This window comes from Pantherophis guttatus, chromosome 12 (assembly GCF_059756535.1).
Source record: "Pantherophis guttatus breed Tessera chromosome 12, ASM5975653v1, whole genome shotgun sequence".
Lineage (NCBI taxonomy): Eukaryota > Metazoa > Chordata > Lepidosauria > Squamata > Colubridae > Pantherophis > Pantherophis guttatus.
The window spans coordinates 13,504,857-13,517,571 of record NC_142074.1 but is presented as its reverse complement, the minus strand read 5'-3'; the positions used below and the strand labels follow the sequence as shown (position 1 = coordinate 13,517,571).

The window sequence follows — 12,715 nt, the reverse complement described above, 5'->3', positions numbered from 1 at the left end:
GCAACTGTTTGCTTAACCATGATTTGGAATGAACCATATTTGGCCAGCTCTGCCGAAGGCACTAAGCCATAAACTGTAGCAGTGGTGGGTTTCAAATTTTGTTACTACTGGTTCTGTGGGTGTGGCGTGGCTTGGTGGGCGTGGCAGGGGAAGGATACTGTAAAATCTCCATTCCCACCCCACTCCAGGGGAAGGTTACTGCAAAATCCCCATTTCCTCCCGATCAGCTGGAACTCGGGAGGCGGAGAATAGATGGGGGCGGGCCCAGTCAGAGGTGGTATTTACCGGTTCTCTGAACTACTCAAAATTTCCCTACCGGTTCTCCAGAACCTGTCAGAACCTGCTGAAATCCAACTCTGAGCTGTAGCTCACAAATTGACCCAAGTTGTGGTTACAAGTGACAACTTTATTTATTTATTTATATTTATTTTCATATGCCGCCCTTCTCCAGAGACTCAGGGCGGCTTACAATGCGTTAAGCAATAGCCCTCATACTTTTGTATATTTTATACAAAGTCAACTTATTGCCCCCACAAACTGGGTCCTCATTTTACCCACCTTAGAAAGGATGGAAGGCTGAGTCAACCTTGCGCCTGGCGAGATTCGAACTCGCAGTAATTGCAGGCAGCTGGATGTTAAATGCTGCCTTAGTAGGAGGCATTAGCCTCCTATGCCACTCAGGCTCCTAAAAGCAAACTTTAAGCTTGCTTTAAATCAGAGGGCTCCCATTTTGACAATTTTAACTAATTCTTGGGGTTTTTTTCCCCTTGCCATATAAACCTAGAAATATCCTTCTGCCATTGTTTAAATGGGTTATCATTGGATGTAACTATTGGTAACGTCTGAAAATTTTTTAAAAAGCATCTTTGGTAAAATATTCATCTTAATTAAAGAGATTCTTCCCAGTAGCGATAAACGCAATTTACCCCATCTTTGTAGATCCTGTTTAATAGCCCTCCACAGAGGAATGTAAGTTATTTTCAAACAGTTTTATGTTTGTGTTTGTCAACATAACCCCTAAATAGTTCACCTTTTTCTTGACTCTAAAACCCGACTTTTTATTCAATATATCACTGTCCTCAAAGGACATATTCTTAGTCAACATTGTTGACTTCTGTTTATTTTGAAACCTGCCAGGGCCCCAAACTCATTCAATTTTAAGACTTCTGGACTTGAACTCCGAGAATTAACTTCCCATGCTGGCTGGGGAATTCTGGGAGTTAAAACTCCACAAATCTTAAAGTTGTTAAGGTTGGACACTTCTGCTTTAAATCAAAGGGAATTGAACATCAGTCAACACAAACCTGCTACCCCAAAAGACCACTAGTGGATGCAGTGGCTCAGTAGTTAAGATGTTGAGCTTGTCGATCGAAAGGTTGACAGTTCAGCGGTTCGAATCCCTAGTGCTGCATAATGGGGTGAGCTCCCGTTCCTTGTTCCAGCTTCTGCCAATCTAGCAGTTCGAAAGCACGTAAAAAATGCAAGTAGAAAAATATGAACCCCCTCTGGTGGGAAGGTAACAGCGTTCCGTGCGCCTTTGGTGTTGAGTCATGCCAGCCACATGACCAGGAGACGTCTTTGGACAGCGTTGGCTCTTTGGCTTTGAAACGGAGATGAGCACCGCCCCCTAGAGTCAGGAACGATTAGCACATATGTGCTAGGGGAACCTTTACCTTTTTAAGAGACCACTGCTTTTAGCTGGTCAAGGATACAGAACATCTGATTCTGAAAGCTTGTAAAGATCTGGCTTTAATCGTTAGGTTATTATTTCACTCCAGGTGCTGTGGTTACGACTTTGCTCCAGGTGTTCTGCTAGATGAGCACAATAGATGTGCGGTGGGGTTATGCAGTCTTGGAGTTACTGCAGAGTGATTGCAAAACTCCAGATGACTTACTTGGAGGCCAGCCCAAGGAAACATGACCCAAACTCTCAACAACCTTGGTAATCTCCTATTTTTGCGAAGGTGGATCTCAGGATGACAGGCAGTAGGAAACCCCCACTCCCCAAGCTGGTATCTAGGGACCACACTATACACTAAACCACTGCTTGCTTACCCTTGGTGTACTCAATAAGCCAATACCAATAAGACAAATTCCTTGTGTGTCCAATCACACTTGGCCAATAAAGAATTATGCTACTCTACTCTACTCTACTCTACTCTACTCTACTCTACTCTACTCTACACTACACTACACTACACTACACTACACTACACTACACTCTACTCTACTCTACTCTACTCTACTCTACTCTATTCTATTCTAATGTCTATGGAGATTCTCAGTCATCCAGGTCATGGTTGTCCCAAATGTGCTTTTTTCAAGAGGCAACTGGATTTTCTGCTTTTTCTTTTGAAGACGTTTCGCTTCTCATTCAAGAAGCTTCTTCATCTCTGACTGGATGGTGGGGAATGGAAGAAGGGGGAATGGAAGGAGGGCAGAAAGGACCACTGGTTTGGAAAAGGGTTCAAAGAGGCCATCTATGTCCAAATTGAACAGCCCTGTCTCAACAGAGTTTGGAGGGATACGGCATCTTCTATCTCCAATCTACAATACAGTCCTTTCAACAACAGTTCCAAGAAGGCTCCACACCCATTTGCACCACTCAGGTGACCCCGAGGACACAGATAAATCTCCAGGTGGCCTCAACTGGCTCTCTAAAAGGATGCAAATGACTAGCTGTCTGCAAGGAGCATCAATCCTTCCATTCCCCACCATCCAGTCAGAGCTGAAGAAGCTTCTTTGGATGAGAAGTGAAACGTCTTCAAAGAAGAAATAAAAAAAAACCCAGAAAGTTCAGTGGCCTCTTGAAAAAATAAAAAGCACCTTTGGGACAATAAACCAATACTTTATTTATTTATTTATTTTTCCAAATCATTTTTTATTTAAAAAAAGAAAGAAAAACAAAACATACAAACATCATTCATTCAATCAAGTACAGACAGTACATCGGTTGGTTTGCACCCCTAGTGCCCTCTCCTCTCTTCACAATATCACTACATATCCCAAATTTATTCTTATATAAAATATATCCGTTGTATCATCATTTAAAGTATTTCAACATTTACTTAAGTAAGTAAACCAAGACTTTATTAACGGAGTTGGGGGGTGGGGGCACGGCCGGAGCCATTTAAAGAGCCTTGGTGGCGCAACAGCCTAAAGTGCTGTTAAGTAGCACCAGCTGCCTGCAATTACTGCGAGTTCGAATCTCACCAGGCTCAAGGTTGACTCAGCCTTCCATCCTTTCAAGCTAGGTGAAATGAGGACCCGGATTGTGGGGGCAATAAGCTGACTTTGTATAAAAAAGAACACTGCTGGCAGGGGGCCCGAAAGCCCTACGAAGCAGGTATATACAAAAAAGTATGAAGGCTATTGCTTAACACATTATAAGCTGCCCTGAGTCTCTGGAGAAGGGCGGCATATAAATTGAACCAATAAATAAATAGATAAATAGATAAATTGTTCCGCCAGGCCGGGCTATCAACATAATAATTTTAAATAATTTTAAATTGGGGTATTTTAAATTTCTGGGGTTTTAAATTGAACCAAATCTATTTAATCATTTTAAATTTTTAATTGTTGTTTTGTCTTGTGTTTTTAAATAGGCTGTACACCGCCCTGAGTCCTTCGGGAGAAGGGCGGTATAGAAATAAAATTATTATTATTATTATTATTATTATTATTATTATTATTATTATTATTATTATTATTATTTGATAAATAAATAAATAAATCAACAAACAAACAAACAAACAAACCCTGGTTTACAAAAAAAGAAAAGAAAAAAGAAAAAAGGGAAGGAAGGAAGGAAGGAAGGAAGGAAGGAAAGGCAGTAGCTATAGCACCTAGAAAGAAAGAAAGAAAGAAAGAAAGAAAGAAAGAAAGAAAGAAAGAAAGGAGGGAGGGAGGGAGGGAGGGAGGGAGAGAGAGAGAGAGAGAAAGAAGGGAGGAAGGGAGGGAGGGAGGGAGAGAGAGAGAGAGAGAAAGAAAGAAAGAAAGAAAGAAAGAAGGGAGGGAGGGAGGGAGGGAGAGAGAGAGAGAGAGAGAGAGAAAGAAAGAAAGAAAGAAAGAAAGAAAGAAAGAAAGAAAGAAAGAAAGAAAGAAAGAAAGAAAGAAAGAAAGAAAGACAGACAGCCCCGTGGAACGAGGGTGGCTGGTAGGCGAACCCTTTCCCTGTGGCCTGGCACCCCCCTCACCCACCCACTTCGCGCGGGGGCTCCCTCTGCTTTGCAAGCAAGGCCTGCAAGCACCCCGGGTGGGGAAGGGGGCGAGGACTGACAGCGGCAAGAGGGAGCCCCCGGGCGGGCTCAGCCTCTGATGGTTGCGCGGTTTGCGCCTCCTCTGCCCCGCGGATGCCCGGGCTGAACTGAATCGCGCAAGGAGCGGCCGCAGAGAGGAGCCGGGCGGGCTGGCGGCGTGGAGAGGGGGGGGGATCCCTCCCGTTTGGCCCCTCCCGGCGGCTGAGCGGGCGGGCCCAGCTCTCCAAGCCCTCCTTCCTTTCGGTTCCCTTCCCGACGCCTGACGGCTGCTCGGTCCTTTTCCCCTCGGCCGGCTGGGAAGCGCACCGGAGAAGATCCGCCTCTCGCCCGGGGCCAGCCAGAGCCGTGCGCCCTGCGCCCTGCGCCCCCAGCCAGCCAGCCAGCCAGCCAAGCAACCTCCCGTTGCACCATGACGCTGAAATCCGAGCGGAGCGGAGACAACAGCAGCAGCAGCATGAGGACGGCGCTCTCGGACCTCTACCTGGAGCACCTGCTGCAGAGCAAGCCCAGGGTCGAGGTGAGAGGGGAAGGGGCGTCTCGGGTAAAGTGGGCGAGGGGCAACTGGACGCATCTGGGCGCACCTTGGGTAGGGGCGAAGCGAAAGGAGACTGTCTCTCCCCAAGCCAAGCCAAGCCAAGCCAAGCCAGGCCCGGTTGGGTTGAGTTGAGTTGGGTTGGGTTCTTGGGTTGGCCAACGGGTAGGTTGGCCTGTTGGGTTTTTTTTACAGGGGACGTTTGGGGGACGTGGGGACGGGGATCTCCGCTTAAGGCAAGGCGCTTCAAAACAGCCTGGATGGAACATGACGCGTGGTGCGGAAGTCAGAAACGGATTCGCGGGAGTAGAAAACAAGCCCCCACCGCTGGAGGAAACGTCTGGAGGGAGCTCCCGGCTGGGCTGGGGGGAGGGTGGGGGGGGAACCTACTCCTCCGATCCGTCCCCCCTGGCCAACCTTCTCCAGGAGACCAGCCTCGACTGGAGGTTTCTCCATCTTCAGCCAAAATTGACTAGCTGGCTCTTGGAGTCAACAGCTTCTCTGCCTTGACTGTGGCTGGGGGTTGTGGTGGGGAAAAATGCATTTTTTGGGGGGGAGGGTGAATGGTGGGAACCCGGCAGGAGGAGACGGTGGCGGCTCTTTCTGGGCTTCTTGGATAATTATATGGTATTGGAGTCTTGGCCCAGAGGTGGGGCTTGAGCCGTGGTTATTAATTTGGCACTTCCAAATGGATGTTTGGGGGAGCCTAAAATAGGCTGGGGAATTAGTTGACTTTACCATGTATGCATCAATTCTCTTTCTCAACCACAACGTGGTTCTACATCTAAGCCAGGGGGTCTCCAACCTTGGCAACTTTAAGCTGAAGTCCGCCAGGCTTAAAGTTGCCAAGGTTGGAGAGACCCCTGATCTAGGCAGTCTGGTGGGAATCTCCGCCACAAAATTCCAAGAGGAAAAAAAAATGCTGCTTGCAGCCCAAAAAGTTCACTTGGAATCCATCCATCAACGTTCACGGGGAAGGGGGGGGCATTATTTGGGAGAGATTGATCATCGTTTTCCAGTTTCCACCCCGATAGTCCACCCCAACTATTGGGGTGGAAACTGGAAAACGATGATCAATCTTCCCTTCCAACCCTGTGATTTCTTCTACGAGACCACACTCAGGAAGCTGACTGCAAAGCAGCAACGCGCCAAAATAAAATGAAGTGACCTATTGGGTTAAAAGAGATCTTAGGCGGGTTGAACCTCTGGCCAGTTGTGTTTTTTCCAGCCAGCTACTGGGGACCACCCCAAGGTTGGGGAAAAAGATGATCTGGCTTGCTATGTCCGATTGAAAGTGGGTGGGAGTCCCCCAGTTTCTCCCAAAAGTAGAAATCAGTAGCAGTTGAAATCTGGATAGACTTTTAAGGACTCGCATTCTTGTGGGAAAGGCGAGCTCTGCAAAATATCGGTATTTATGAGCAGAATGCAGACTTACGACGTTGTAGCCAGACAGGTCGACAACAAGGAGCACCGTATGTTTCACTTCCTGACGTCTTCCTGACATCGAACCTCTTGACCTTTGGCCTTCTTTTATAGTCTGACCCCCCCATGCAAAGATTATCATGAAGGACAGGAGATGTGAAAAACAAACCGTCAACCAGCCTTACTGTAGTGGACCTGGCTAGGTGGCTCAGCGGCTAAGACGCTGAGCTTGTCGATCAGAGAGGTCGGCAGGCGGTTCGGCGGTTCGAATCCCTAGTATGGGCCTCCTGCATGAGCAGAGGGTTGGTCTAGATGGCCTCCAAGGCCCCTTCCAACTGTGTTACTGTTACTGACCAAGTGTACGCAACCTCACAGTGGAAATGCATGATGCGCTAGTAACCCCTATCTGGGTTGCACACTGCTGTTTTCCTGTACTTTTAGCTTTGCTGTGCTTAAAACAATGGTAGAAATGTTGCTGTGCTATACTCCACTCCAACCCAGTGGTAAAATTATGTCATTTTTAGATGCTGGGTTTTTGCTTCTTTTGTTTTCGATAGCACTAAATGTTCCTTCATTTTTTTTTAATTTGATTTATATGCCGCCCTTCTCCAGAGACTCAGGGCGGCTTACAATGCGTTAAGCAATAGCCTTCATACTATTGTATATTTTATACAAAGTCAGCTTATTGCCCCCACAAACTGGGTCCTCAATTTACCTACCTTAGAAAGGATGGAAGGCTGAGTCAACCTTGAGCCTGGTGAGATTCGAACTTGCAGTAATTGCAGGCAGCTGAATGTTAATAACAGGCTTTTAGTCTGCTGCGCCACCAGGCGCCACGCCACCATTGCGGACTGCTCTCCTTATATCCTAATCAGCGTTTCCCAACCTTGGCAACTTTAAGATGTGTGGACTTCAACCCAACTCAGAATTCCTGAGCCAGTCATACAGGTAGTCCTCGACTTACAAGCGCAATGGAGCCCAGACTTTCTGGTTGCTAAGGGAGACTGTTGCTATAAGTGATTTTTTTTTTCTCTATATATCTATGAGTCAGTTGACAAGCATCTGGGATTTTGATCACGTGGAAGCTGCAATGGTCGTAAGTGTGAAAAATGGTCACAAGTCATTTTTCCCCCAATGCCGTTGTCACTTCAAACGGTCACTAAATGAGCTGTTGTAAGTCAAGGAGTACCTGTATGGCGAGTTGAACATCTTAAATAGCCAAGGCTGAGAAATATTGGCCTTGACCGAGATGAAGGCTGCTCCCAAATCTGGCTTATTTGGTGCTGTTCTTTTGTGTTTGGAACAATCAGGGGAAATACCTTTAAAGGGAGGGTAGAGATCAGATGGGTTGGAACCAGTTTGGCTGTAACGGTTAAAGCACCAGGGTTGTAACCAGGAGACTGTGAGTTCTAGTTCTGCCTTGGGCACCAAGTCAGGGGTGTAATCTTGGGCTAGCCTCCCTCTTTAGCCTTAGGAAGGAAGCAACGGCAAACCACTTCTGAAAAAAACTGGCCTAGAAAACTGCAGGGACTGGTCTAGGCAGTCTCTGAGAATCGGACAGAACTGAATTCAAAGAAAGAGAGAGAGAGAGAGAGGAAGAGAGGGAGGGAGGGGGGGGAAGGAGAAAGAAAGAGAAAGAGAGGGAGAGACAGAAGGAGGGAGGGAGGGAGGAAGAGAGAGAAAGAGAGAGAGGGAGAAAGAGGGGGGAGAGAGAGAAAGAGAGGAAGAGAGATGGGGAGGGAGGGAGGGAGAAAGAAAGAGAAAGAGGGAGGGAGGGAGGAAGAGAGGGAGGGGAGGAGGAGGAAAGATAGAGAAGGAGACAGGGAGTGAGAGGAAGAAAAGGGGAGAGAGAGAGAGAAAAGAGAGAGAGGGAAGGAGAGAGGGAGGGAGAGGAAGAAAGGGGGAGAAGAGAAAGAGGGAGAGAGGGAGAAAGAGGGAGAGAGAGAGAGAAACAGAGGGAAGGAGAAAGAGGGAGGGAGAGGGAGAAAGAGGGAGAGAGAGAGAGAAACAGAGGGAAGGAGAAAGAGGGAGAGAGAGGGAGAAAGGGGGAGAGAGAGAGAAAAAAAGAGAGAGAGGGAAGGAGAGAGGGAGAGAAAGAGAGGGGGAGAGAGAGAAAGAGAGAGGGAGGGAGAGATCAGGTAGAGGAGACAATACTTATTGTTTTCTGCTGGCTGCCACTCTGTTCCTTAGATTGCATAAGAAGCAAGATGATTATAGGTAGGAAAGAGATAAGAATTGAAGTGAACCATCCTTGTGATTGGCCACATTGCCACAGTGCTTGGGCAGAGTGTGTGTGTGTGAGAGAGAGAGAAAGATCGGGTGCCTGCCAAGGAGGAAACTGATTCTCGGTTTTGCTGCAAAGTTTCATCTGGTTTGAACTGGAAGCAGCTGAGCTGATGCTGATTCAGCTGCCGAGAAAAGGAATGTGGAAATAGATTAATTTGAGCTAAATTGTTTTTCTACGTAACTCGCTGCTTTTGACATCTCTGGATTGCATTTTTTTTTTAAAAAAACTTTTTTTAAAAAAGGATATCTTTCCCCTTATCGTTTCCCCTATAAGAAAAACAGATTTTTTTTTTAAAAAAAAAGAATAATAATATCCATTAGCACCAGTCAATCGTATTAGTGACACATTTTTAAGTGTTCAGTTGACTGAGTTTCATGTTTAATGAATAAAAGAGATGATGATGATGATGATGATGATGATGATGATGATGATAAAAATAACAATAATAATAATAATAACAAAAAAAAAACCCCACCTTACTCGGAACAGCTTACATCCTCCGACGATACCTTAACAGTTCCTAGGTCCTTGGTTAGGACTTGAGCTGCTGAGCTATTAACCAGCCTCAAAGGCTGAGAATCTCACTAAAGATTAAATAATAATAATAATAATAATAATAATAATAATAATAATAATAATAGTACATCTTAAGAAGGCACTTGGTTGATACCTAGGACGCTGGCAGCAACCCGTATCAACCATTAGCACCAGTCAATGGTATTTGTGACGCATTTTTGAATATTCAGTTGACTGAGCTTCATATTTAATGAATAAAGATAATAATGATGATGATGATGATGATGGAGTGGAGTAATTATGAGAAATAACAGAGGGAAGAAAAAAGGCTTTTAACAAATGAAAACAAGAGTAAAATGGAAAGAGGTTATATGACTTCACAAGCTTTTTAAAAAAAAAAGACAGGCAGCTGGGGCTCAGCGCTTGTTTTGGAAATAGGCATATTCTTTTCCTCCTAAGAATAAATGTTCTAGGTAAAGAATATTGTGCAGCGAAGTAGAAAAACACACAGAGACTTTCTACGTGTTAAATATAATACCAGATAGTTAACAGAGGGATTTGAACACTAGTGTAATATTCGGGCTAACCTGTTGACTGATTTTCTTTTCTTTTCTCTTTTTACATATATATATTAGACGTTGGATCGATTCGATAATTAGATAGAGACCTCCTCATCTGAAATATTTGTTGATATATTTTAACAATCAGTGGAACGGGTTGACTTCAGAAGTTTTGGGTGCTCCATCGCTGGAGGTTTTCAAGAAGAGACTAGACAGCCACTTGTCCGAAAATCATACAGGGTCTCCTGCTTCAGCAGGGGGTTGGACTAGAAGACCTCCAAAGTCCCTTCCAACTCTGTTCTTCTGTTATCTGTTATCTCCCTGTAGAGTGGATTACAGTAATCCATTCAAGAGGTGACAACAGTCAACGTAACCATAGTCACCCCTTCCTGTTAGATAGAATAGAATAGAATAGAATTCTTTATTGGCCAAGTGTGATTGGACACACAAGGAATTTGTCTTTGGTGCATAGGCTCTCAGTGTACATAAAAGAAAAGATACATTCGTCAAGAGTCATAAGGTACAACACTTAATGATAGTCATAGGCAGTGGTGGGATTCAAGTAATTTAACAACCGGTTCTCTGCCCTAATGATTTCTTCCAACAACCAGTTTGCCAAACTGCTCAGAAAGTTAACAACCGGTTCTCCCGAAGTGGTGCGAACTGGCTGAATCTCACCACTGGTCATAGGGTACAAATAAGCAATCAGGAACAATATCAATATAAATCGTAAGGATACCAGCAACAAAATTACAGTCATACAGTCATAAGTGGAAGGAGATGGGTGGTGGGAACGATGAGAAGATTAATAGTAGTGCAGACTTAGTAAACAGCTTGACAGTGTTGAGGGAATTATCTGTCTAGCAGAGTGATGGTATGGGGGAAAAACTGTCCTTGTGTCTAGTTGTTCTGGTGTGCAGTGCTCTATCGCATCGGTTTTGAGGGTAGGAGTTGAAACAATTTATGTCCAGGATGCGAGTAGTCTGTAGATATTTTCACAGCCCTCTTTTTGACTCGTGCAGTATACAGGTCCTCCATGGAAGGCAGGTTGGTAGCCATGGTTTTTTCTGCAGTTCTAATTATCCTCTGAAGTCTGTGTCTGTCTCGTTGGGTTGCAGAGCCAAACCAGACAGTTATAGAGGTGCAGATGACAGACTCAATAAGCGTGATTGGACACACGAGGAATTTGTCTTTGGTGCATATGCTCTCAGTGTACATAAAAAGACAAGATACATTCGTTAAGAATCATAAGGTACAACACTTAATGATAGTCATAGGGTACAAATAAGCAATCAAATCATACTAGGAAACAATCAATATAAATCTTGAGGATACAAGCAACAAGATTACAGTCATACAATCATAAGTGGGAGGAGATGGGTGATAGGAACGATAGTAATAGTAATGCAGACTTAGTGAATGGCTTGACAGTGTTGAGGGAATTATTTGTTTAGCAGAGTGATGTTCCAGGAAAGGTTGAAGAGGGGTGAAGTTCTTCCTGGCCATGGCCTCTTCTTGATCTACTGTGAGTCCAGGTAACCTCTCAGATTGTGAGGTTGCCCTTCAGGAGAAGTCCTAGCCCCATCCAGAGTCAGAACTGGCATAAAGTTGGTATAATTCTGGCATGAATTGCCTTTGGAATTAATTAGCCGCTCTGTCCTGCTTGGATTACACCTAAAACTGATAGAATATTTCCAGCTCAGGATTAAACTGTAGGGTCCTTAGTGCTACACTGATGGTGTTACCTAATTTGGTAATGAAACGCCTGCAAGAAAACTAGCAAGCTCAGAGAGCATCAAGGACCCAATGATTATACTGCATCTCCTGTTCAGTCCAGAATGGAGATATGCAGCTAAAATAATCTGCAGTAGAGAATTAACTTCTCGGGATATCTAGCGTTGGCTTTGGGACAACTCCAGTTTTTGTTTCTTTGAATTAAAGCCACCCAGTAGCTTTGATCTTTCTTCACATGACTTGGAAACGGGATGGTTGGGTGGGGAGGACTTTTGAGTTTGCAGTTTTCCTTTGAAGCTTTTCTGGGCTTGTCAGGGTCTTGAGAATTTCCTGGCATCTACTAAACAAAAACCTGAGATTAGCTTGCTGCTCAATTCAGTGCTTGTCAGATTGTGGGTGGAATGCTACCTTTAAGTCGTGATATCATTGTAGCGCGTGATCCTGTATCGCTGAACATTTGCAAGTTTTGAAATGCTGTTGATTGGATTATGGAATCAGAATCAGGAGGGTCCTTGACATCTATCTATTCCCTATTCAGCACAGATTACAGCAGACGACAGAGGCAAGCTGGCTATTCAGCCTCTGCTTGAACATAATCAGCAGACTGAGTCACTCGTCTATGAATTATTTCCACCGTTAAATTACTCTTACAGTTAGTTTCCAGGCCTCCTTAATAATTCTCTTGACAGCTGTTCATGGTTGTTTGGATCCTTCTTAAAATGTTATGCCCAGATCTGAATATACAGCAGCTGAGATCGGGGGGAAGGTCCAAACAGCGCAAATTGGAGTGAAGCGAGAAACATCTATCAATCACATCCAGCCTCACTTCCATGGGAAGTGAATTTGAACCTATTTATCACCAGGGATGTGGTGGCTCAGTGGCTTAAGATTCTGAGCTTGTCAATCGAAAAGTCGGCAGTTCAGTGGTTCGAGTCCCTAGTGCCGCATAACGGGGTGAGCTCCCGTTACTTGTCCCAGCTTCTGCCAACTTAGCAGTTCGAAAGCACGTAAAAATGCCAGTAGAAAAATAGGGACCACCTTTGGTGGGAAGGGAACAGCGTTCCGTGCGCCTTTGGCATTGAGTCATGCCGGCCACATGACCATGGAGACGTCTTTGGACAGTGCTGGCTCTTCGGCTTTGAAACGGAGATGAGCACTGCCCCCTAGAGTCGGGAACGACTAGCACATATGTGCGAGGGGAACCTTTACCTTTACTTTATCACCAGTTGATGATAAAATGAGATGCAATATTTTCTGTTGGAAAAAATTCCCTGCTCTATTATTCGGTTGAAAATTTTCCTATTTTACCCCGATACCCTTTTGAAAAATGTGTGAGCGAATACCAGGCTAGAGAAATGGAAGAATGAGAAAGGATTTCATTGCTAATGAAAGTGTAAAGCCAAAA

The 12,715-nt window shown here is 44.9% G+C and overlaps 1 protein-coding gene across 1 annotated transcript in view; it reads left to right on the top strand.

Moving 5' to 3' along the window:
• Nucleotides 1-4,201: 4,201 nt before the first annotated feature.
• The window catches only part of MPP1 (MAGUK p55 scaffold protein 1), a 37,907-nt gene continuing 29,393 nt past the window's right edge, over nt 4,202-12,715 (top strand). The window contains exon 1 of the mRNA XM_060692105.2: nt 4,202-4,776. Coding sequence (XP_060548088.2) covers nt 4,669-4,776 — 108 coding nt within the window. The 5' untranslated portion in view covers nt 4,202-4,668. The remainder of the gene's footprint in view (nt 4,777-12,715) is intronic.